The 26,269-nt window shown below is 39.4% G+C and overlaps 1 protein-coding gene across 1 annotated transcript; it reads right to left on the reverse strand.

The window, feature by feature from the left end:
• Positions 1-719: 719 nt before the first annotated feature.
• On the reverse strand, positions 720-10,970 carry LOC117531779 (CD209 antigen-like). Its single transcript, XM_034194929.1, has 6 exons — positions 10,783-10,970; positions 9,021-9,128; positions 7,948-8,208; positions 7,694-7,854; positions 7,460-7,587; positions 720-1,739 (listed from the first exon to the last, which is right to left on the reverse strand). Exons 1-6 carry the CDS (start codon positions 10,955-10,957, stop codon positions 1,583-1,585), a joined length of 990 nt encoding a protein of 329 aa, XP_034050820.1. The 5' UTR covers positions 10,958-10,970; the 3' UTR covers positions 720-1,582.
• Positions 10,971-26,269: the final 15,299 nt, after the last annotated feature.

Consider the following 26,269-nt stretch of genomic DNA (forward strand, 5'->3'; position numbering starts at 1 on the left):
TATGTTTAATAATAAAGGTTCTATGTCCTTGAAATTTTTGACGGTATTTTTGTTTAAAAAAAATGATTAATAATATACTTGTGTTTTAATGTCTGAAGGAGTCTTCGCAAGGGATTAATAAAGTTCTAAATAAGGTTCTGTCTAATCGAATGTGATTGTGTCATTATAAAATACTGTATGTAATGGAGATACTTGTGCAACTAGTGACTGTTAGGACCATTTTACATATTTGAATTTACATATAAATAAGTTGACAAATTTTATGATGTAAGTCGACAATGAGCTTCCCCTCTTTGACAGACCAGCAGCCGCCATTGTTACTGACACAACTTTATTCCTAAAGTATAAAGCATTTATATACAATCAATTAACGTTAAAGCTACAGTGTGTGGAATTTAGTGTCATGTGCTCTAAATTGCAATGTGCAATCATGATTTTGTTTCACTTCACATTTTTCACTTCTTTGTTGACAGGGATTCATGCTCCCTCTTATGTATGAACCTCCATGTCACAAAAATGAATCTTCTGAAGCTTGTTAGCTGACACGTGCAACCAGGACACAGTTTAATGGGCAGGGGGCACTGATTCCTCTATTTATAAAAGAAGGATTACATGCGTATCATTTGGGTGATTGCCAGGAGAGGGTCGGCTCTAATGTAGATATGAAGCGCTATTTCTCATGAAAAAATATTGAGTTGTAGGTAATTATGTACTAATAGATGGGTATTATTACTATAGTCTGTTTTAAATCCTACACACTGTAGCTTTAATAATGCTCAGAGTTTATCAATGGTTGTATAAGGTGCACCTTATTAGAAAGTAAATATTTAGATGTGCTATTGATTTTTATTATTATTATTTTTATTAATCTTTAGAAAATGGTGATGAGGCATTGATAATCACACAACTCTTTACAAACATGGAGAACATGTAAAATACAGACATTAAAGAACTTAAGTCATCAATCAATTAATATGAATAAATTCTGAACTGTTTTATAAACTATGCCTGATTTTAAAAAGTTGTAAATATTGTGACATTTGGCTATGGAACACTGCTAATCACAAAACCATTTTATTAACAGAGAACACATAAAATATCGACAATAAAGAACTTACATCACATTAAAAAAAGAGAAGAGCATCTGTCAGTAATATGAATCACCAACATTAAGAATACACACATATGCACAATATATTAACATACTTTTTATTTAATCATCAACATGTACAACGCTGCAGGCCTGCAGCAAGGATTGTTAGAGAGAGGGTCATTTTTTTTTTGGCAAAAATTACCTGTGTTGTTGGTTGTCTTAGAAAACTTGATAGTTACCCATAAATGTAAATACATAGGATGGATTAGAAAACTATTTAGATGACTGTATTTGCTTCAGTTTCATTTTTATCATGAAAAAAATGTCTTAAAAACATATTTTCACCCAAAAGGGGATGATGAGTCTCCCACACCCCACTGGCTACGGGCCTGCATCGTGTTGTGAATTAAAAAAGATTTGAGAAGCTGCCTCATGGGTGGAGTTAATGGAAGCTGTTAGCTTTAAAATTGAATGCTTTAACAAAATGTATTAACTTGTAGATGTTGGTGCCATTTCACATATCCATCTCTTCTGTTCGTCACACCTCATATTTCTCCAAGCCCTGAAGATGTTTTCATTTGCAGAAACACAGGCGCAGTCAGAAGAAACACCAGATCCAGATCTGCTTTGCCGATAAATCCAGTACCTGGAACAAAACAGATTATGTATCGTATATGACAAAGCAATGCTCAGGTACCTCTGGTCCAGGTTAGCTTCCCTGTTCAAATCAAAGTTCATAGCAGTATGATGTCAGATAATAAAAACCCAACTTCAAACGGTTAAAATTAACGCACTTTTCACCAGTTGCAAGAGTTATACTGTATATTTCTGCATATTTCTATAGTCTGTACCATAGTTAACATGTTGTAGACTGTGGAGAGAGATTTGGTTTTATGATGCTTTTTAAAATACTTTGATAGCAGGCATAAAGTGAGGACTGTTGTGGTTAAATAAGAGGTCATGAGACACAATGAGCAGTCAAACGGGTCCCTCAGTTTATTCGACCAAGAGTCATGAACAGCATGGAGAAACAAAGTGGAGCCCCAGATTGATAATATACCACAGTTTTTATCGGAAACTGGGACCTTGCTTCTATGTGACTAGAGATACACGTCCACACCAAACTGCTGATACGCTCATGAAAGCTTTCCTGATTGTCACAAACTGGCATCATTTGTTTTGTTGTCACATCAGGCTGTCCTTGGGTCAGAAACACAGTTAAGTCAGTTGACGTGTTAATATTCGCATCCCAACAGGACTGGCCCACCCAGGTTCTCCTTAAAGTGGGGCCACTTCTTAGCCTAACCCCCCTCCCCTCCCATCCCCAGCCAGCCTCCTGTTCTGGACACCAGCATGTACTCCCAAAATATCCTCAATGTTTGTATTGTCAACTGTGTCAGTAGCATGGCCCAAGCAGAAGGTCACCCCTTTGAGTCTGGTCTGCTTGAGGTTTCTTCCTCAAATCATCAGAGGGAATTTTTCCTTACCACTGTCACCTGTGTGCTTGCTCTAGGGCTTGGTAAGGTTAGACCTTACTTGTGTGAAGCTCCTTGAGGTAGCTTTGTTGTGATTTTGTGCTATATAAATGAAATAAATTGAATTGAAATAAAATAAATTGCTGACCAAGTTGCTTTATCCTTCCTAAGGTTGCTGAAAGTATTCCATTCTCCCATCAGAGGGCCCAGGGCTCTCCATGCAAAATTCTGCCTGAAGAGGGGGTGGGCCGGTGCACTAGCATGGCCAATATCATGTACATCAGAATGCCAAATTCAGTAAAATGTCTAATTTCAGCTCACCTGATTGTGTCCATTTTTTGTCCTTTTCTCATTCATTAAATGTATTCCATGTAATTTAGTTTAATTTCAGGTGGGCGTTTAATCAACTATCTTCAAAAAAGGTGGTGGGCTGATGTTTGGTCCTGGGGCCTCTGGCAGGCAAACAGGGTAGATCAAAAACTTCATAGTTTTCATTAAATATGTGTGATTCTTTTGTCTGGTGGAGCTCTGCATGTTGATTTAGCACACATTTAACACCAGATTCAAGGAGGATGTGGGACAGGGGGCTTTGTGCCGCTGTGCTGCCAAAATAATAATTTATTTTGACTTCTTCCGTTTATTCAGAGCTGCCACAGTCAGTCTGGTATGGATCTGTTTGTTGATGTAACATGTTTTACACCAAATACATTTACTGATAAAACTACAGATTTACAACCCCTGGCAATAATTATGGAATCACCGGCCTCGGAGGATGTGTAGAAAAAAAGCAGATCACAGACATGACACAAAACTAAGTTCATTTCAAATGGCAACTTTCTGGCTTTAAGAAATACTATAAGAAATCAGGAAAAAAAATTGTGGCAGTCAGTAACGGTTACTTTTTTATACCAAGCGGAGGGAAAAAAATATGGACTCACTCAATTCTGAGGAATAAATTATGGAATCACCCTGTAAATTTTCATCCCCAAAACTAACACCTGCATCAAATCAGATCTGCTCGTTAGTCTGCATCTAAAAAGGAGTGATCACACCTTGGAGAGCTGTTGCACCAAGTGGACTGACATGAATCATGGCTCCAACACGAGAGATGTCAATTGAAACAAAGGAGAGGATTATCAAACTCTTAAAAGAGAGTAAATCATCACGCAATGTTGCAAAAGATGTTGGTTGTTCACAGTCAGCTGTGTCTAAACTCTGGACCAAATACAAACAACATGGGAAGGTTGTTAAAGGCAAACATACTGGTAGATCAAGGAAGACAACAAAGCGTCAAGACAGAAAACTTAAAGCAATATGTCTCAAAAATCGAAAAGGCACAACAAAACAAATGAGGAACGAATGGGAGGAAACTGGAGTCAACGTCTGTGACCGAACTGTAAGAAACCGCCTAAAGGAAATGGGATTTACATACAGAAAAGATAAACGAAAGCCATCATTAACACCTAAACAGAAAAAAACAAGGTTACAATGGGCTAAGGAAAAGCAATCGTGGACTGTGGATGACTGGATGAAAGTCATATTCAGTGATGAATCTTGAATCTGCATTTAGTTTTGTGTCATGTCTGTGATCTGCTTTATTTCTACAAAATTAAACAACTGAATGAACATCCTCTGAGGCCGGTGATTCCATAATTTTTGCCAGGGGTTGTATATGCGATTGGGACAGGTGGGGCTTGCACCACTGAAATACCAATTTTTGTTTGTTTGTTTGTTTGCCTGTTGCATTTACTCAAATTTGCCACAGTGGATCAGTGGCAAATCACCACAGCAGCTGACTTAGAACTGGTGTGGACCAGGGGAATTTGACTGTTTAATTAAAACAAAGCCTCTCCCAACAGGAATGGCCTGTTGGGAGAGGCCAAATCACCATGCAGACCACAGTGTGGTCTGCATGGTGATTTGGGACAGCAGATACAATTCCTTTGTGGGACAGGTGGGCTTCGCACCACTGCATCACCAAAATTCTGAGTTCTTTTGGACTCGTCCATTCACTCCGATTTGGAACAGTGGGTCCACTTGTTGATTTGGCACACAGTTTATGCTTGATGACCTTCCTGACACAACTCCAGATATACAAGGAGACTGGGGCAGGTGGGCTTTGCACCACTGCACTGCCAAAATGGTAAGTAACTAGCTGGGGTACCCGACGCTGCCCGGGTTAACCTGTTTTAGACATAAGCCAAATGCCAATCATTTTAATCAAAACAATTGCCCAACATTTGTTTTTGTAATGCTGATGTCTTATAAATATAATAGTTAATGGGCTAAAGTTTGTCCAGCAGAACTATAAGAGGTGGACTCCCCAAACTAAGTGGAAATACATTACATTTGAAGTCTTTCATGCAGACTTTGTTTTGCAATCAAATTTATAACAAAATTACACACAAAAGGTAGGTAGCAGTAAATGTAAATATCAATGAATCAAAATTGAGGTAGTGGTGTATTTCACACTTTTTACATTGCAATTTTACAAACAAAATGAATGTATTCAGACAGGAAGGCAAACTGGGTTGTACAGGACAGTCAGGTGCTTAACAGTTGAGAACATAAATTCACTGAAGGAAGGGATTAAATAAACAGAGATGGCCAACACATATACAGGGCTGGAAATTTGAATCTGTCTGGTCATACCCACAGCCGGCTATTTTGGGGGTAATTTTCAGTTCAACTTTTAAAAAAATGGTACCAGTTTGTTCTCCATGTGATGAGGATTCAGAATATATATAGTTTTTAGGGCTACATATTATAGTTTTGGAGTTTATCGCACATGGTACAACACTGTATGGTCTTACATAAATGGCTATTTTGGGGGTAATTTTCAGTTCAACTTTTAAAAAAATGGCACCGGTTTGTTCCCCATGTCATGAGGATTCACAATATATATAGTTTTTAGGGCTACATATTATAGTTTGGGTGTTTATCCTGGACAGACATAGCCCTTTATGTACAGTAGTGTTCAGAATAATAGTAGTGCTATGTGACTAAAAAGATTAATCCAGGTTTTGAGTATATTTCTTATTGTTACATGGGAAACAAGGTACCAGTAGATTCAGTAGATTCTCAAAATCCGACAAGACCAAGCATTCATGATGTGCACACTCTTAAGGCTATGAAATTGGGCTATTAGTAAAAAAAAGTAGAAAAGGGGGTGTTCACAATAATAGTAGCATCTGCTGTTGATGCTACAAACTCAAAACTATTATGTTCAAACTGCTTTTTTTTTTTTAGCAATCCTGTGAATCACTAAACTAGTATTTAGTTGTATAACCACAGTTTTTCATGATTTCTTCACATCTGCGAGGCATTAATTTTGTTGGTTTGGAACCAAGATTTTGCAGGTTTAATAGTGTGCTTGGGGCCATTGTCTTGTTGAAACACCCATTTCAAGGGCATGTCCTCTTCAGCATAAGGCAACATGACCTCTTCAAGTATTTTGACATATCCAAACTGATCCATGATACCTGGTATGTGATATATAGGCCCAACACCATAGTAGGAGAAACATGCCCATATCATGATGCTTGCACCACCATGCTTCACTGTCTTCACTGTGAACTGTGGCTTGAATTCAGAGTTTGGGAGTCGTCTCACAAACTGTCTGCGGCCCTTGGATCCAAAATAACAATTTTAATCTCATCAGTCCACAAAATATTCCTCCATTTCTCTTTAGGCCAGTTGATGTGTTCTTTGGCAAATTGTAGCCTCTTCTGCACGTCTTTTATTTAACAGAGGGACTTTGTGGGGGATTCTTGGAAAATTAGCTTCACACAGGCGTCTTCTAACTGTCACAGCACTTACAGGTAACTCCAGACTGTCTTTGATCATCCTGGAGCTGATCAATGGGTGAGCCTTTGCCACTCTGGTTATTCTTCTATCTATTTTGATAGTTGTTTTCCGTTTTCTTCCACGTGTCTGTTTTTTTTTTCCCATTTTACAGCATTGGAGATCATTGTAGATGAACAGCCTATAATTTTTTGCACCTGCGTATAAGTTTTCCCCTCTCCAATCAACTTTTTAATCAAACTACGCTGTTCTTCTGAACAATGTCTTGAACATCCCATTTTCCTCAGGCTTTCAAAGAGAAAAGCGTGTTCAACAGGTGCTGGCTTCATCCTTAAACAGGGGACACCTGATTCACACCTGTTTGTTCCACAAAACTGACGAACTCACTGACTGAATGTCACACTACTATTATTGTGAACACCCCCTTTTCTACCTTTTTTTTACTAATAGCCCAATTTCATAGCCTTAAGAGTGTGCATATCATGAATGCTTGGTCTTGTTGGATTTGTGAGAATCTACTGAATCTACTGGTACCTTGTTTCCCATGTAACAATAAGAAATATACTCAAAACCTGGATTAATCTTTTAGTCACATAGCACTACTATTATTCTGAACACTACTGCATATAGATTTCATTTGGCTTCTTCGAATGACTCAGAGTTGCCACAGTCCATCCAGTGGGAATCTGCATGTTGATTTGTTATGTTTTACACCAGATGCCAACCTGACGTAACTTCAGCGGGCTTGGAGCCTTCTTGCTGGGAGGCAGACGTGCTAACTGCTGGTCCACCACACTTCCCCCACTGTTTTCATTATATACATTTTGGTAACATACAAGGGTGATGTGGGATATATTGAAATACTTTTTTATTACCTAAACCATTGTTACAAATTCTGGTTATAAAGAAAATGGTAGAAATTGTTGGTTACTTGGAAATCGCTTTTCTTTGACATCTAACAGGCTGCACCATCGTAACCATCACAAATGGACCCAACAGCAGGACATGATGCAGGAAATTTCTAAAACAAAATCTCAGTATTTTCTGTGAAAAATGTTTCTCAATGAAAACAAACATTATCTTTTACCCCTCAGTCAGTAGTGTTCCATCCAGCCATGTCCAGTCTCCCTCTGTGGTTCTCAGTCCAAACCAGAAATCATCCATGTAGTAAGGTCCAGTCTTCTTCAGATGCCACAAATAAGTTATAGTTGTGTTCTGATGTGAGGAAAAGATCATTATCAATGCCAGGGAAATACCAGGAAACACCAAAGCATTTTACATTATTAAAAGAATAGCAGTGATACACTGATTGTTGGTTTACCTGTTTGTCTTTGCTGTCTATGATGGCCAGTTTCCCTCCCTGCGTTTTGCAGCTTTCATTGGCGTCTTCCCACATTTTGCGGCCCTCATAGTCCGAAGAGAAGTAGTAACAAATTGAGTTAATCAAAATCCAGCCTGGTAAACAATACCTGCAACCATCACCTGTTGCCAAAGAAAATGACAGCTTGAACTACACAAACATTTTGTTATGCTTTAAATATTTGATGAGGTGTTTAGCTTGAAATCCGTTCTCACGCGTCATTGGTATGTGGGTTTTCAATGCTGCAATCTTCTTCTGCGTTTCCGCAATCTGATTTTCATATTGTTCAACTCTTTGTGTCTGGTGTTGAAGCTCCCAGATGATTTCTTTCTGGTTATTGATCTCTTTATCCAACTGTTTCCTGGCTTCGTTTGTTGTTTCAATTGCTGTCTTGTAAGTGTCGTGGAGGTTTGTCAGATCATCCTTGATCAGCAGCACATCTTCAAATGTGAGGTGTGTGTCTGTGAGGTTTTTATCTGCGGAAGATGTGCAAAATAGTTTCAGTTGTGCTATTGGAACATCTGTTGGAACACAAACTATCTGTGATTTAGGTCAATCATACAGAGCAGATAGATCAGCGGATACGGAACTGACCAACCAATATATAGACCTGGGTTTGAATCCTGCTCATGCTACCCTGATGGTATCCCTGGACAAGACACTGAATCTGTGTTATCTCTGCCCACCCAGCTCTAAATGGGTACTGGCCTCACCTTGGAAAGCAACTTGTGGTGATCCTGTTCATGGAGAGTTGTAGACTCTTAATTGCTTCTCGATACAGAATCTGGAGATAAGCACCAGCACCAGTGAGATTCAGGACCTTTACAGGATGTCTTCTTATAAGCTTCATCAGAAGGATAGATACAGGAGAATATGAAATAAGTCCTGTGTATGATCTGAGGTCCACTTGTGTCAGTGTTTACTCCTGCAATCTGTAGTTTGAAGTGGACGAGAGTCGATGACTCCCCCCTGGAGAGGACTCTTGTCCATTGAAGGTTACTTCCCCAGCCGAGGACGGTATCCATTTACAGATGGGTGGAAGGCGCTCAACTGCAAGAGGAGCAACTTGGGGATTAAGGAACCAGCCCTAGGGACTTAAGTGATGTGAACTCAAACAGAGGATCTTCTGGTCAACCTAGCCCACCTCTCTAAAGTTACCTCTATAATGTCAAGAACATCACCTCTATCAGTTTCTTCTATAGAGCACAGTTCACAGTTTTTAACTTCCCACAATATGTTTCTTCAAAAGCACAAATGATACCAGTAATGACTTTACGTGTTGACTTACAGTGGACAGCCAGACCAATATCAACTGCAAGGAGAATGACGGCGAGAAGCCCCAAGCTCACTGCAGTCGGCTTCTGATGTCTTGACGTTGCCTTAATCGGCACAGACACTATGCAGAGACACAATCCAGGAATATCAAATTCAGAAAGGTTATAAAACTTTACAATATGCATATATTCTAAAAATGAATAACAAATATACATTATGTAAGATAATTTTAATACTCCAATGCCATCTATTGGATTTGTGTATCCTCCTTGTCTGCATGATGTGATGCCACGTTCACTTCCACATTTTGCCATATTTATTCCTGTATTTTAGTGATCTTTTAGGAGAAATTATCATTATCTCAAACGCACATCTTCTGACTGTTTTCTGGTAAATTTGTAACTTTAGCTTTGTATATTTTTTGCTCTGCTTTTAATCATTATTTCAATGCTTTTTGTTTTATTTTTATTATTTTTTTTGTAATTCGGCCCACAAATTTCCGAAAAACTTTAACTATGACAAACCGTGTTCCACGGAACTGATTTCCAGTAACTGTTAGCAAATAAAACTGCAGGTCCAGGTTCTTCTCTTGGTTTTGCAGTACAAGTACAACCAAGAAGACAGCAGTGTTTGGTGTGTGTTTAACTCCCTTCAATAGGCAGAAAATATCTTAGTTGAACAATGAGGACCTGACAGACCTGAATGAATGAATGAATGACTTTATTTGACACACAGATCAACAATAACAAAGAACTCATAAAAAGAACAGCTTCATGGTGTACCTGTGTGGCTGAAAGGGTGTAGGCAGAAGCAAAGCTATACTATAAAAAAGAATATATATATATATATATATATATATACAGTAGTGTTCAGAATAACAGTAGTGCAATAAGAATACAATAAGAAATATTCTCAAAACCTGGATTAATCTTTTTAGTCACATAGCACTACTATTATTCTGAACACTACTGTGTGTGTGTATATATATATATATATATGTATATGTGCGTGAACAATATAAATTAATCAATGAACTAAAATTTCTAAACACAACCAGACAAACAATAGTGCACAACGCACAAACCCAAAAACAATAACAAAATCAGTAAACCTAATTCTTCTGACTATAACAACTAATTATAATATTTTTGTAAAGCCTTTTTCAAGCCAACTAAAGTACCAAGTAATGTAATGTTATCGGGACAGTTATTCCAAATGTTAACACCAATGCGTTGCTACCCAGCACGAAAATGGCGGCTGTGGTTGCTACGCTACTCTGACTTGGTTAATAACTTCCGACATGAACAAACGTATGATTTTAAGGTTTACAAACATTTTTTGGACTGTAAAAATCTATCCAAAAACATGTTGGCATACTTAAATTTAACAGAGCACTGGTCTGCTAATGGTTTTCTAAGTTACCAAAAAAAAAAAAAAAAAATGTTACCTTTGCTAATTAAGTGTTAGATTATATAAATCTAAATTCTTTTAAATAGTAATTTTAGAATGTCTCCTGGTGATTTCCATGTTGTTTTTTTAATCTGAAAAAGGATTTCAAAGATGTTTGATAAAGAAGTAGGCCTTAGGTCAAGGAAGTTGATTAAATTTGGATGCAGAATAATTTTACAATGATTTCAATGTGATACCTGAGGACTTCACAGATTTAGACTCTCTGAATGTTGATTACATGCAAACCATTAAAAAGTCCTACGGTATGTTACGTAAATCACGTTTCCACCGGTTGAACAGCATAAAATATGTTTTTTTCACTGTACCTTTTAGGTTGCCAGGGCTAGCAGGATGATCGGCTTCGCTTAAGTCATCTTGACAAATCAACGCGTTATAACTGGCGTCACAATTCCTGTTTGCATTTTCTAAGCTCTCCATTTGACCCTTTAAGCTGAGAGCAGTCGTCTCAGATCGTAATGCAGAGGAGTTTTCTCTCCTCATTTTAATATAGTCTGGTCACACTTGAACTTTGAACTGTGAATCACTGCTGAGCTTGTCAATAATCACTGCAGTGTAAGCTGGTTCCTGTGAGAATGCAGAAGTGTGAAAATTTCAGACTGCAGGATTGTTCTTAACATGTCAGTTAATCTGGTTTCCCCAAAATATGCAAGATATTATTTTAGTTCCCCTTGGAAAGTGAATCTGGAGCAGCACATATAGACACCCAAACACAAAGATTTTCACAATTTCAGCATTATGAGCCATTTATGAGCTTTCAAGGTGATGCACAGGGGTTAAAGTGATGTGTTTATGGCCACAGGATCCTTGGTTCAAATCCCTGTTAGACTGGAAAATCACTCAGGGTCCTTGTGTGAGGTCTGTAACCCTTGAGTTGTTACTGGTGTGTTGTTGTGATCCTTGCATTGGCAGCACCTTAACAGTGGTGTGTGTGTGAATGTGAGGCATCACTGTAAAGCACTAGTTATATATAAGCATTTCATCCATAATCTAATTTTAGTCAAACGTGGCGGATACATTTACATTTCTGCAGATGGTATACAGCGATTTGATTTTGGTTAGGTGAGATCAAATATAATATTTCTGGTAGCATGCTAATATATAGGAAAATGGAAATTAATTCAGATATTTTATTGATAATGTATTTAACTGGGTAAATTCCCACCTAAGATTTTCTTGAAATTCTGTGTTCATTTTCAGCCATGCATACCACTCATTGTTATGTCTAAATAACTCAATTTTAGTTTCATCAGTCCACAGCACCTTATTCCAAAATGAAGCTGGCTTGTCCAAATGTGCTTTAACATACCTCAAGCGACCCTGTTTGTGGTGTGTATGCAGAAAAGGCTTCTTCTGCATTACTCTCTCATACAGCATCTCCTTGTGCATTGTGCACTGTATAGTTGAACGATGCACAGAGACACTATCTGCAGCAAGATCATGTTGTAGGTCTTTGGAGCAGGTCTGTGGGTTGACTATGACTGTTCTCACCATCCTTCACTTCAGATTATCAGAGATTTTCTTGGCCTGCCTTAACTAGTACTGTGCCTGCGGTCTTCCATTTCCTCACTATGTTCCTCACAGTGAAAACTGACAGCTGCAATATCTGAGATAGCTTTTTGTATCCTTCCCCTAAACCATGATGTTGAACAATCTTTGTTTTCAGATCATTTGAGAGTTGTTTAGAGGCTCCCATGTTGCCAAGAGATGCAAAGAGGAGAAACATTTGCAAATGGCCACCTTAAATACCCTTTCTCATGATTGGATTCACCTAAGGAGGTCAAGGGTCAACGAGCTTACCATAACAATTTTGTGTTCCAATAATTAGTGCTAAATGTATTCAAAGCAATAAAATGACAAGGGTGCCCAAATTTATGCACCTGCCTAATTTTGCTTAAATAATTATTGCACACTTTCTGTAAATACTAGAAACTTCATTTCACTTCTCAAATATCAGTGTGTTTGTCTGCTATATGATATATTTAACTGAAATTTCTGATCCAGACAACCAATGATTTATAAAGGAAAATCATGAAAATTATCAGGGGTGCCCAAACTATTGCATACAACTGTAGAAACTTTGCATAATTTATTACCACCCTTGAGAAATGTCAGCTATGTATTTTATAAACACTACCCAGTCTAGAGCCCGTGGATTCCCACGGGCAATGCACTATGTTATTATAAACTGTATTAATAGTTGGCATTAAAACTGGACCACAAAGAGAAACATGACAAGATTTATTCTTCATCCATTCATGAATGAAGAATAAATCTTGGCACTCAACAACTCCTTGGGGGTTATGGACTGCACCGAAGGGCTGAGAGTGATTTTCCAGTCAAACAGAGATTTGGACCAAGGATCCTGTAGTCACAAACACATTGCTTTAACCTTTTGAGAATCCACCTTTGAAGTTCTCAAAAGACTCAAAATGCTGACACTGTGAAAATCTTTGTGTTTGGGCGTCGATGTGTGCTCCTCCAGATTCACTTTCCCAGGAGAAGTTAAATAATATCTTGTGTATTATGGGGAAACCAGAGTAATTGACATGTTACAAACAATTCTACAATCCTGCTTTCACTGGCCAGGCTATACGCTCGGAGACGACTGCCCTCAACTAAACGGGCCAAATGGAGAACTTAGAAAACGCAAATAAGGAATCGTGATGCTAATTACAAGGCGTTGATTTGTCAAGATGACGTAAGCGAAGCCGATCATCCTGCCAACCCTGGCAACCTGAAAGGTACAGTGAAATTTAATACTGTTCAGTCGGTGGAAACGTGATTTACATATCATACCGTAGGACTTTAACGGTTTGCATGTAATCAACACTCAGAGAGTCTAAATCTGTGAAGTCCTCAGGTATCACATTGAAATCATTGTAAAAATATTCAAAATGATTCTGCATCCAAATTTTATCAACTTCCTTAACCTAAGGAAGGCCTACCTCTTTATCAGACATCTTTGAAATTCTCGGTTTCATGGAAATCAGCGAGAGACATTCTGAAATTATTATTTAAAATATATTCTAAATCTGCACTTGGCTCAAAATCTAATGGACTCTTCCTTGTTCCAAGCAGCTAATCACCTAACCCTTAATTACCAAAGGTAACATTTTTATTTTTGGATACACATTTTTTTAAGCTAACTTTGAAAACTATTAGCAGACCAATGAGCTTCCACTGAATCTTAGTTCTGTTAAATTTAATTATGCTAACATGTTTTTGAATAAATTCTTACAGTCAAAAACATTGTAAGCCTTAAAATCATATATTTGTTCATGTCGGAGCTAATTAACCAAGTCAGAATGAGCACAGCAACCACAGCCGCCATATTTGTGTTGGGTAGCAACGCTTTGGATTCTGCCGGGTCCTTGTTGTTTGACTAAGATATTTTCTGCCGATTGAGAGGAGGTAAACACACACCACTGTTGTGGTCTTGGTTGTACTGCAAAACCAAGAGAAGAACCTGGACCTGAAGTTTTGTTTGATAACAGTTACTGGAAATCTGTTCTGTGAAATGCATTTTATGCCAGTTCATGTTTTTAGAAAATGTGTGATTGGGGCTGAACTAAAAATTAATAATAAAAATAAAGCAAAATAATTAAAATAATATTAAAAAGTAGAGCAAGAATTTACAAAGCTAAAGTCATAAATTTAGCAGAAAACAGTCAGAAGACATCTCTTTGCCAGATATTGTCTCAAAAAACCCAATTTCTCCCAAAAGATTACTAAAATACAGGAATAAATATGGCTGTCAAGGCTCGAGGATGCATGGCACAGAATATGGGAGGGCACAAAATGCAGACTCAAGGACAAGGTTTTATAAGTAGAAAATAATCTTTATCATTTTCACCAGCAGGGGTACGATACACGGGAAGGCAGGCAGCGAAGCAGAGGTATAGACAAGTGCTAGGCAAAAACATGGTCGAGAGACAGGCTGGGTTCAAAAACACTGTGAGATACGGTATCATAGGCTGAGGCAAAAACTGGGTCCGGTAAACAAAGCAAGGTCGAAACACACTGAGGCAGAAACAAGACAAAATCAAGAGGCTGGAAGTGGATACATGGATCGCGACGAACTGGTAATGGAGTGGAGAAAGTGAAGGCCTTAAATGTGGAAGAAAGTTCTAGAAGGGAGGTGTGGTCGGGTGAATCCAAGAGGAGGGAAGAGATGCAAGAGAGTGAGGGAGTGATCAAGGCAGACAGACAAAGATGAAGCTGGCAGCTGCAAGAGTGTAAGTGAAGGACATACAGACGGAGAACAAAATCAGTAAAATTGTTCACAGACTGGCACCTCCCTACCTAGCTGACCTAATTAAACCTTATATACCGACCCGGGCTTTGCATTCTCAGGGTGCAGGACTACTTTGTGTCCCTAGGGTGAATAAGAATTAATGGCCTTAAGACTTAATGGCCAATGGCACCGGTGGCGGTTGCTGACTGGAAATTTGATTTGTACTCTTATTGCATCTAAATTTTGGCTTGTTTTATGCCGGATGCCCTTTCTGACAGATTGTGACAATCAGGAAAGCTTCCTTGAGCATATCAGCAGTTTGGTGTAGACGTGTGTCTCTAGTCACATAGAAGCAAGGTCCCAGTTTCCGATAAAAACTGTGGTATATTATCAATCTGGGGCTCCACTTTGTTTTTCTGAGGTGTTCATGACTCTTGGCCAAATAAACTGAGGGACCCGTTTGAGTGCTCATTGTGTCTCATGACCTCTTATTTAACCACAACAGTCCTCACTTTATGCCTGCTATCAAAGTATTTTAAAAAAGCATCATAAAACCAGATCTCTCTCCACAGTCTACAACATGTTAACTATGGTCCAGAGTAGACTATAGAAATATGCAGAAATATACAGTATAAAATTCACCATCGCCTTTTGGGTGAAGATATCTTTAAGACATTTTTCCATGACCAACAACAAAGGTAATTTCCCCCAAAAATGACCCTCTCTCTAAAAATCCTGGCTGCAGGCCTGCAGTGTTGTACATGTTGATGATTAAATAAAAGTATGTTAATATATTGTGCATATGTGTGTATTCTTAATGATGGTAATTATACGAGGTCTATTAGAAAAGTATCCGACCTTATTATTTTTTTCAAAAACCATATGGATTTGAAACACGTGTGATTGCGTCAGACAAGCTTGAACCCTCGTGCACATGCGTGAGTTTTTCCACGCCTGTTGGTTGCGTCATTCGCCTGTGAGCAGGCTTTGAGTGAGGAGTGGTCCACCCCCTCGGCGGATTTTCATTGTCAGGAAATGGCGGAATGATTTGGGCTTTTTTTCCATCAGAATTTTTTCAGAAACTGATAGAGACTGGCACCTGGAAACCATTCGAAAAATTTATCTGGCTTTCGGTGAAAATTTTATGGGCTTCACAGAGAATAAGGAGTGCTACTACAGCTTTAAGGACGGCTTTAAGGACGGCTTTAAGGACGCTTGGCGCGCCGCGCTCCGTGCCGCCATCGAGAGCCACAAACCACCGGATCATTTCTAAACAGATGGCTCTGTGGATCCGGGACCGTCGTGTGCACTTTCTCTGGTTATCACAAGAGCTGGACATCAACCATTTTCCGGCAGATTTCACTTTTAACAAGAGATTTTGTCATGGAAAACCATGCGGAGGCTTCGCGCGTCATGACCGATTTGCTGATGGAGCGAGACAAAGGAACACCTCCGTTTTGGTCTCACAGGACGGCTTTGAGATGGCGTTCAGACAGCTGTCGGTGGTTTTTCCAACGAGTGATTATCTGAGAAATTGTGGATGTGCCTGAACATGCCAGAACATGTTCCGTGAGACTTCATCACGGCGTTGCTGTGCGCCATGCAGCACTGCTGTGACGCGCGAAGCCTCCGCTCCTCTTTCCATGACAAAAACTCCTGTTACAGTGGAATGTGCTGTTCATTTCCAAACTGGACGCTGTGTTTTATCCGGGACGTCATCTGACTAGCACAGGAATTGTGAAAAGACGTGGACAACAGCACTTTTTCGGCACATTGAGACAGACATGCTGAAGAATTCCATGCATCGCGGCGGTGCCGCATGGCGCACAGCAACGCCGTGATGAAGCCTCACGGGACATGTTCTGGCATGTCCAGGCACATCCACAATTCCTTGGATAATCACTCGATGGAAAAACCACCGACAGCTGTCTGAACGCCATCTCAAAGCCGTCCTGTGAGACCAAAACGGAGGTGTTCCTTTGTCTCGCTCCATCAGCAAATTGGTCTTTACGCGCGAAGCCTCCGCATGGCTTTCCATGACAAAATCTCTTGTTAAAAGTGAAATCTGCCAGAAAATGGTTGATGTCCAGCTCTTGTGATAACCAGAGAAAGTGCACACGACAGTCCGGCTCCACAGAGCCATCCGTTTAGAAATGATCCGGTGGTTTGTGGCTCTCGACGGCGGCACGGAGCGCGGCGCGCCGAGCGTCCTTAAAGTCGTCCTTAAAGCTGTAGTAACACTCCTTATTCTCTGTGAAGCCCGTAAAATTTTCACCGAAAGCCAGATAAATTTTTCTAATGGTTTCCAGCTGCTTGTCTCTAACAGTTTCTGAAAAAATTCTGATGGAAAAAAAGCCCAAATCATTCCGCCATTTCCTGACAATGAAAATCCACCGAGGGGGTGGACCACTCCTCACTCAAAGCCTGCTCACAGGCGAATGACGCAACCAACAGGCGTGGAAAAACTCACGCATGCGCACGAGGGTTCAAGCTTGTCTGACGCAATCACACGTGATTCAAATCCATATGGTTTTTGAAAAAAATAATAAGGTCGGATACTGTTATGTGGGCCGCTGAAGAGGAGGTACTGCTGGCCCACCACCACCAGAGGGCGCCCTGCTTGGAGTGCGGACTCCAAGCACGAGAGGGCGCCAGACCCAGAAGAAGTGACAGCTGTCACTCATCCTCAGCACCAGCTGTCACTCATTCATCATCATCACCATCACCATAAAGGCTGGACTGCAACTCCACCTCCTCGCCGAGAAATCAACTACCGAAGAGGTAATTTTCTCTGCTGACTCAAATCGTTGAGTAATAATCTGAACTTCTTTTGCAGCCGTTATCCTGTGGTGCCTGCCTTATCTGTGGGATTGGCGTTTGGTGTGATCAGCGACGGCTTCACTTCACACTCCAATCAGATAAGTGGTTAAACAGGAGCTGCACGAGTGTGTGATTGGAGGTGGAGGTGCTCCCTCCTAACTGAGTGCAGACTGTGGATTACTGAGTGTGCGAATTCACACTCATCCATCCTGTCTTTGTTTTCTGCCAGCAGTACCAGGGTCGACAGCCGAAGACAGAGGCCACCTGGGGACTCGGGACTTGGCGGCTCCGGTGTTCTTCAGGCCGTTGGTGGTGGAAGCCGTGTGGGACGCGGCTCATCTCTCGTCGGGGTCTTCTATCTTCGAGCCTGCCCACACGTCACCTGGTCTTAATTGACTTTACAGATCTTGTGTGTTTAGTTGTGTGTTGTCACAACATTAAATTGTTACTATTTGGCTTATTCATTGTCCGTTCCTTTGCGCCCCCTGTTGTGGGTCCGTGCTACGACACCATCCCAACAGGATACTTTTCTAATAGACCTCGTATCTACATTACTGACAGATGCTTTTTTCTTTTTTTAATGTAAGTTCTTTATTGTTGCTACTTTATGTGTTCTCAGTTAATAAAATGGTTTTGTGATTAGCAGTGTTCCATAGCCAAATGGTCCAACATTTACAACTTTCTAATCAGGCATAGTTGATAAAACAGTTCAGATTTTATTCATATTAATTGATTGATGACTTAAGTTCTTTATTGTCTGTATTTTACATATTCTCCATGTTTGTAAGAGTTGTGTGGTTATCAGTGTCTCACTGTTTAGCATTTCATCATCATTTTCTGAAGATTAATAAAAAATAAAAATCAATATCATGTCTAAATATTTACATTCTAATAAGGTGCACCTTATACAGTAATTGATAAACTGTAAGGATTATTAAAGCTACAGTGTGTAAGATTTAAAACAGACTATATTAATCAAAACCATCTGTTTTATTAGTGTATAATTACCTACAACAACAGCAAATCGATATGTTTTCATAAGCTTAGAATTGGAGCTTCATATCTACATTAGAGCGAGCCCCTTCATGGAGGCTGCCATGTTGGTACAGTAGCCCAAATGATACTCATGTAATCTGTCTTTTGCAAGAAGAGGAATCAGTGGTTCTGAGGAAAGCCACCAAGACACCCATGTCAATCCCTAAAGGAGCTATCGGCTTCTGTGGCTGTGATTGGACAAATTGTTGCGTCGCCACTAACAGCTTCATGGTGGAGTTAAACACAGGAAGACTTTCTTGTCAAGATGACATGAAATTTCAACATTTGCCAGAAGTCCAGGTCACTTCACTCACACACCCTGTTCCTCTGTTTATTATTTTATTGCAGCATCTTTCCTGCACTTCCAGTCATCCTTTTTATATTTACTGCCATATTTCATAACAGCTTTGCTTCTCCGTGCTTAGACTTTGAACTCTGCTAGAAGTAAAAGCAGCCATAATTCTTCGTGATGTTACCGTGTCTAATGTGAGCTTTTATTTTCTTTCATCTCACTAGTTTTTTGCCATCTTCTTCTGAGTTTTCATCTTACATTGTCTGCGGTCATCCATCATCACGTCTTGCTCTGGCACTCGAACACGTCAGTGAGGTGCAGTGAACATTGCAAACTGCTAAGAAATCGTGAATTCATGAGCATAACTCTGACTCAGTGGGACTACAAAGCAGGAGGCAGATACGAGTGTTCAGAACAGCCAATGGACAACACGCTTAGAATGACAGACAGACCTCAGAAACTGTCAAAGGTTTCTCAAACCGTCTATGAGAAAGAACATTTTCACACTCGCAGTCAAGCTGATGGAAAAGGTAAGACTCTGAAATCAAACCTTCTGCTTTTTACCCCCATGATCTACATGAAGCAAGATAAATTATAGTCCTACTATCTTGAGGAGTGGGGATTCCCCAGGTGGGCTTGTGGGGGTTCCCCTTTGGCTGACCTGGTAGAGTGTTGGTCTTCACAACTAAATTATATTGTTTTCACAACTAAAACAGTGTGAGTTACGAATCGCCTTTAAACGGTTTTCTGAATAGTGCTCATAGACAGGCACTTACCAACTGACTAGGAAGCAGTTGTGCACTTTCTGTTGAGGCGAGGAGGTACACTCGCCCGAAGACCGATTATGTTTGCAGCACTCAAAAAATGACTCATAGCCCCAACTCAATTAAAAACACATCCATGCAAGATCATTTAATTTAATTTAGTTGGAACTACATATATTTTTTTTAAATGGAAATACACTCTAATGAGTCAGGTTTTTTTTTTAGTTTTTTTTCAGGTGGTTGAAGATTAAATTAATTTTATGACAACATGCAAAGTGTATGCTAGGGAACAGAAGGTTTTGTTTGACTATTAATGAACATTGATTTCTAACTTTCATGATTTGATGAAAACTAGAAATTACATACATTCAAAAAAATGGCTCTTTGGATGAGCTCAGTTCAATTATGTGCAGGATTTCCATTTAATAAATGTAGCCCAAACTCAAATAAAACACATCCATGCAAGATCATTTAATTTAACTGAGTTGGGACTACATATATTTATTAGATGGAATCCAAGCCAGTGAGCCAGTTTTTTGAGTGATCTGATCACACAAGCATATGACTCATTGGATGAACTCAATTCAATTATGTGCAGGATTTCCATCTAATAAATAAATGTAGCCCCAACTCAAATAAAGCACATCCATGCAAGATCATTTAATTTAATTTAGTTGGGACTACATATATATTTTTACATGGAAATACATTAGAGTCAGTTTTTGAGTTCTTTCAGGTGGTTGAAGATTAAATTAATTTTATGATGATGATGATGATAATGAAAACTTTTTATTTGATTTGCATTCAACCCCCCAAATGAAATACAATTACATATATACATACATACACATATTCAACAAAAAACATTTCAACAAGGGATGACGCTAATCAAAAAGGTATAGGCTGAAGCTCAAGCTTATTATGCCTAACCTTTTTACAAACACAAATTCAACAAGATAATATGAAATATAAGAGCAAAAAAATGAATGAAGTACACCTTTTTAATTCATTGTCACAGCTATTCCATAAATTAACACCTCTTACAGAAACACATCTTTGCTTTATATTTGTTCGTATCTTAGTGTTATGTGTCGACGCGGGTTGAGGAGCGGACCTGCGTCTGACGGAACCCAGCGCTAAAATAACCAGAAAGCGGTTCCAATAACAAAACAATTTATTCTTTCCACCCTCTGGTGCATAACAAAGTGAATGAACAAAAGATGCGTCAGTCTGGTGGAGTGAAGGCTGGCACGCTCTCCAGCGCCTAAAAGGATCGAAGCCCGGCGCTTCTGGACTCACTTTTACCGCCAAACACCCCCCAGGTGGACACGACAAACCGACTCTCTGCGAAGGATAGAAGAGGTGAGGTAAGTCAGCAGTTACAAGCAATATCCTTCAAAAGGCACACACTATCAGCAACACATTCAGGTCTGTATTTAAGCTTTATGTAAATGAGCAGCTTCTCACAACAGGTGGAGGATCAGTTGTCCGCACGCCACGGCAGTGAGAAGCGAGCTGCACAATTCTCACCACAATTCAAATATACTGCGTAACAAAATACCAAGTTACTATCAACAAGTAGTCAAACAATTAATCACCTCTGATGTGTGCTGACAGCATGTGTCCCTCACCCTTCCTGCTTCACATGCACGATGTGTCAAACCCAGGCGCGATCCTCAGCGTCTCACAAACGAACATCACAAGGTCGAGTTCCCGGCAATTCTGCTTGAATCACACATGGCTTAAATGCAGAACGCCATCTAATTATCTGCTTCAGCTGAAAGTCTTTAAGGTTGCATGTGAGCACCATCCACAGGTGCTGCACATAACGTTGATGAGGGTGAAGGACTCTTCAGCCAGCACCTTCTCCACAGACAAGTCAGTTTTCATACCACCTGGAGAGCAAAGAAAAGAAAAGAACACCAAAATGTCCAGCCACACCCCCCCAACACACAACTTAGATTTTTTTTGTAAATACTTGTTCCCTTCAAATCATATTGACTCTCTCTCTGATTTCAAACAGATTCTGAATATTGCAGCAAAGTAAATTATTGTGTACTTTATACATTATCTGTGCCATTTTAAATTCCATTAAATCATAAAATTTGAGGGCATTACTGTCAATAAACAAAGCGTTAGTTGATTCCCTATAATTTGATCCATTAATAATTCTTATAGCTTTTTTTTTTGCATCCTAAAAATAGGAAGAGTGTTAGTTTTATATGTGTTACCCCATATCTCTAGACAATAAGTAATATATGGAAGTAGTAATGAACAATAAAGTATGTATAGTGACTTTTTGTTAAGGCCATCCTTTACTTTATAAAGTATAGCAATAGTTTTTGACATTTTAGATTTTACATTGTTTATATGAGGTTTCCAACAAAGCTTATGATCGATTGTCACTCCAAGAAACTTTTTTTCATACACTCGTTCAATTTCAATATTATTAACACTGATTGCAACCGGGTTTTTAATTTGTCGAGTGGCAAAAACAATAAACTTTGTTTTGGTCAAATTCAGAGATAACTTATTCATGTCAAACCAGTTTTTTAATATATTTAATTCCTTTTCCACTGTAGTCAGAAGCTGTTCTAGGTTTTTACCAGAACAGTAAAGAGTGGTGTCATCAGCAAATAAAACACACTTTAATAGTTTGGAAACATTACACATATCATTGATATATAATATGAATAATTTAAGACCCACCACCAACCCTTGAGGGACCCCACAAGTAACCTTCAACTGATTTGATTTTGCATTATTTAGTTGCACATATTGATATCTGTCATCAATCAATCAATCAATTTTTTTTATATAGCGCCAAATCACAACAAACAGTTGCCCCAAGGTGCTTTATATTGTAAGGCAAGGCCATACAATAATTATGTAAAACCCCAACGGTCAAAACGACCCCCTGTGAGCAAGCACTTGGCTACAGTGGGAAGGAAAAACTCCCTTTTAACAGGAAGAAACCTCCAGCAGAACCAGGCTCAGGGAGGGGCAGTCTTCTGCTGGGACTGGTTGGGGCTGAGGGAGAGAACCAGGAAAAATACATGCTGTGGAGGGGAGCAGAGATCGATCACTAATGATTAAATGCAGAGTGGTGCATACAGAGCAAAAAGAGAAAGAAACAGTGCATCATGGGAACCCCCCAGCAGTCTACGTCTATAGCAGCATAACTAAGGGATGGTTCAGGGTCACCTGATCCAGCCCTAACTATAAGCTTTAGCAAAAAGGAAAGTTTTAAGCCTAATCTTAAAAGTAGAGAGGGTGTCTGTCTCCCTGATCTGAATTGGGAGCTGGTTCCACAGGAGAGGAGCCTGAAAGCTGAAGGCTCTGCCTCCCATTCTACTCTTACAAACCCTAGGAACTACAAGTAAGCCTGCAGTCTGAGAGCGAAGCGCTCTATTGGGGTGATATGGTACTACGAGGTCCCTAAGATAAGATGGGACCTGATTATTCAAAACCTTATAAGTAAGAAGAAGAATTTTAAATTCTATTCTAGAATTAACAGGAAGCCAATGAAGAGAGGCCAATATGGGTGAGATATGCTCTCTCCTTCTAGTCCCCGTCAGTACTCTAGCTGCAGCATTTTGAATTAACTGAAGGCTTTTTAGGGAACTTTTAGGACAACCTGATAATAATGAATTACAATAGTCCAGCCTAGAGGAAATAAATGCATGAATTAGTTTTTCAGCATCACTCTGAGACAAGACCTTTCTGATTTTAGAGATATTGCGTAAATGCAAAAAAGCAGTCCTACATATTTGTTTAATATGCGCTTTGAATGACATATCTTGATCAAAAATGACTCCAAGATTTCTCACAGTATTACTAGAGGTCAGGGTAATGCCATCCAGAGTAAGGATCTGGTTAGACACCATGTTTCTAAGATTTGTGGGGCCAAGTACAATAACTTCAGTTTTATCTGAGTTTAAAAGCAGGAAATTAGAGGTCATCCATGTCTTTATGTCTGTAAGACAATCCTGCAGTTTAGCTAATTGGTGTGTGTCCTCTGGCTTCATGGATAGATAAAGCTGGGTATCATCTGCGTAACAATGAAAATTTAAGCAATACCGTCTAATAATACTGCCTAAGGGAAGCATGTATAAAGTGAATAAAATTGGTCCTAGCACAGAACCTTGAGGAACTCCATAATTAACTTTAGTCTGTGAAGAAGATTCCCCATTTACATGAACAAATTGTAATCTATTAGACAAATATGATTCAAACCACCGCAGCGCAGTGCCTTTAATACCTATGGCATGCTCTAATCTCTGAATTCTAAAACCTGACTGAAACTCTTCAAATAGACCATTCCTCTGCAGATGATCAGTTAGCTGTTTTACAACTACCCTTTCAAGAATTTTTGAGAGAAAAGGAAGGTTGGAGATTGGCCTATAATTAGCTAAGATAGCTGGGTCAAGTGATGGCTTTTTAAGTAATGGTTTAATTACTGCCACCTTAAAAGCCTGTGGTACATAGCCAACTAACAAAGATAGATTGATCATATTTAAGATCAAAGCATTAAATAATGGTAGGGCTTCCTTGAGCAGCCTGGTAGGAATGGGGTCTAATAAACATGTTGATGGTTTGGATGAAGTAACTAATGAAAATAACTCAGACAGAACAATTGGAGAGAAAGAGTCTAACCAAATACCGGCATCACTGAAAGCAGCCAAAGATAACGATACGTCTTTGGGATGGTTATGAGTAATTTTTTCTCTAATAGTTAAAATTTTGTTAGCAAAGAAAGTCATGAAGTCATTACTAGTTAAAGTTAATGGAATACTCAGCTCAATAGAGCTCTGACTCTTTGTCAGCCTGGCTACAGTGCTGAAAAGAAACCTGGGGTTGTTCTTATTTTCTTCAATTAGTGATGAGTACAAAGATGTCCTAGCTTTACGGAGGGCTTTTTTATAGAGCAACAGACTCTTTTTCCAGGCTAAGTGAAGATCTTCTAAATTAGTGAGACGCCATTTCCTCTCCAACTTACGGGTTATCTGCTTTAAGCTACGAGTTTGTGAGTTATACCATGGAGTCAGGCACTTCTGATTTAAAGCTCTCTTTTTTAGAGGAGCTACAGCATCCAAAGTTGTCTTCAATGAGGATGTAAAACTATTGACGAGATACTCTATCTCACTTACAGAGTTTAGGTAGCTACTCTGCACTGTGTTGGTATATGGCATTAGAGAACATAAAGAAGGAATCATATCCTTAAACCTAGTTACAGCGCTTTCTGAAAGACTTCTAGTGTAATGAAACTTATTCCCCACTGCTGGGTAGTCCATCAGAGTAAATGTTATTAAGAAATGATCAGACAGAAGGGAGTTTTCAGGGAATACTGTTAAGTCTTCTATTTCCATACCATAAGTCAGAACAAGATCTAAGATATGATTAAAGTGGTGGGTGGACTCATTTACTTTTTGAGCAAAGCCAATAGAGTCTAATAATAGATTAAATGCAGTGTTGAGGCTGTCATTCTCAGCATCTGCGTGGATGTTAAAATCGCCCACTATAGTTATCTTATCTGAGCTAAGCACTAAATCAGACAAAAGGTCTGAAAATTCACAGAGAAACTCACAGTAACGACCAGGTGGACGATAGATAATAACAAATAAAACTGGTTTTTGGGTCTTCCAATTTGGATGGACAAGACTAAGAGTCAAGCTTTCAAATGAATTAAAGCTCTGTCTGGGTTTTTGATTAATTAATAAGCTGGAATGGAAGATTGCTGCTAATCCTCCACCCCGGCCCGTGCTACGAGCATTCTGACAGTTAGTGTGACTCGGGGGTGTTGACTCATTTAAACTAACATATTCATCCTGCTGTAACCAGGTTTCTGTTAGGCAGAATAAATCAATATGTTGATCAATTATTATATCATTTACCAACAGGGACTTAGAAGAGAGAGACCTAATGTTTAATAGACCACATTTAACTGTTTTAGTCTGTGGTGCAGTTGAAGGTGCTATATTATATTTTCTTTTTGAATTTTTATGCTTAAATAGATTTTTGCTGGTTATTGGTAGTCTGGGAGCAGGCACCGTCTCTACGGGGATGGAGTAATGAGGGGATGGCAGGGGGAGAGAAGCTGCAGAGAGGTGTGTAAGACTACAACTCTGCTTCCTGGTCCCAACCCTGGATAGTCACGGTTTGGAGGATTTAAGAAAATTGGCCAGATTTCTAGAAATGAGAGCTGCGCCATCCAAAGTGGGATGGATGCCGTCTCTCCTAACAAGACCAGGTTTTCCCCAGAAGCTTTGCCAATTATCTATGAAGCCCACCTCATTTTTTGGACACCACTCAGACAGCCAGCAATTCAAGGAGAACATGCGGCTAAACATGTCACTCCCGGTCTGATTGGGGAGGGGCCCAGAGAAAACTACAGAGTCCGACATTGTTTTTGCAAAGTTACACACCGATTTAATGTTAATTTTAGTGACCTCCGATTGGCGTAACCGGGTGTCATTACTGCCGACGTGAATTACAATCTTACCAAATTTACGCTTAGCCTTAGCCAGCAGTTTCAAATTTCCTTCAATGTCGCCTGCTCTGGCCCCCGGAAGACAATTGACTATGGTTGCTGGTGTCGCTAACTTCACATTTCTCAAAACAGAGTCGCCAATAACCAGAGTTTGATC

This window comes from Thalassophryne amazonica, chromosome 19 (assembly GCF_902500255.1).
Source record: "Thalassophryne amazonica chromosome 19, fThaAma1.1, whole genome shotgun sequence".
Classification (NCBI taxonomy): domain Eukaryota; kingdom Metazoa; phylum Chordata; class Actinopteri; order Batrachoidiformes; family Batrachoididae; genus Thalassophryne; species Thalassophryne amazonica.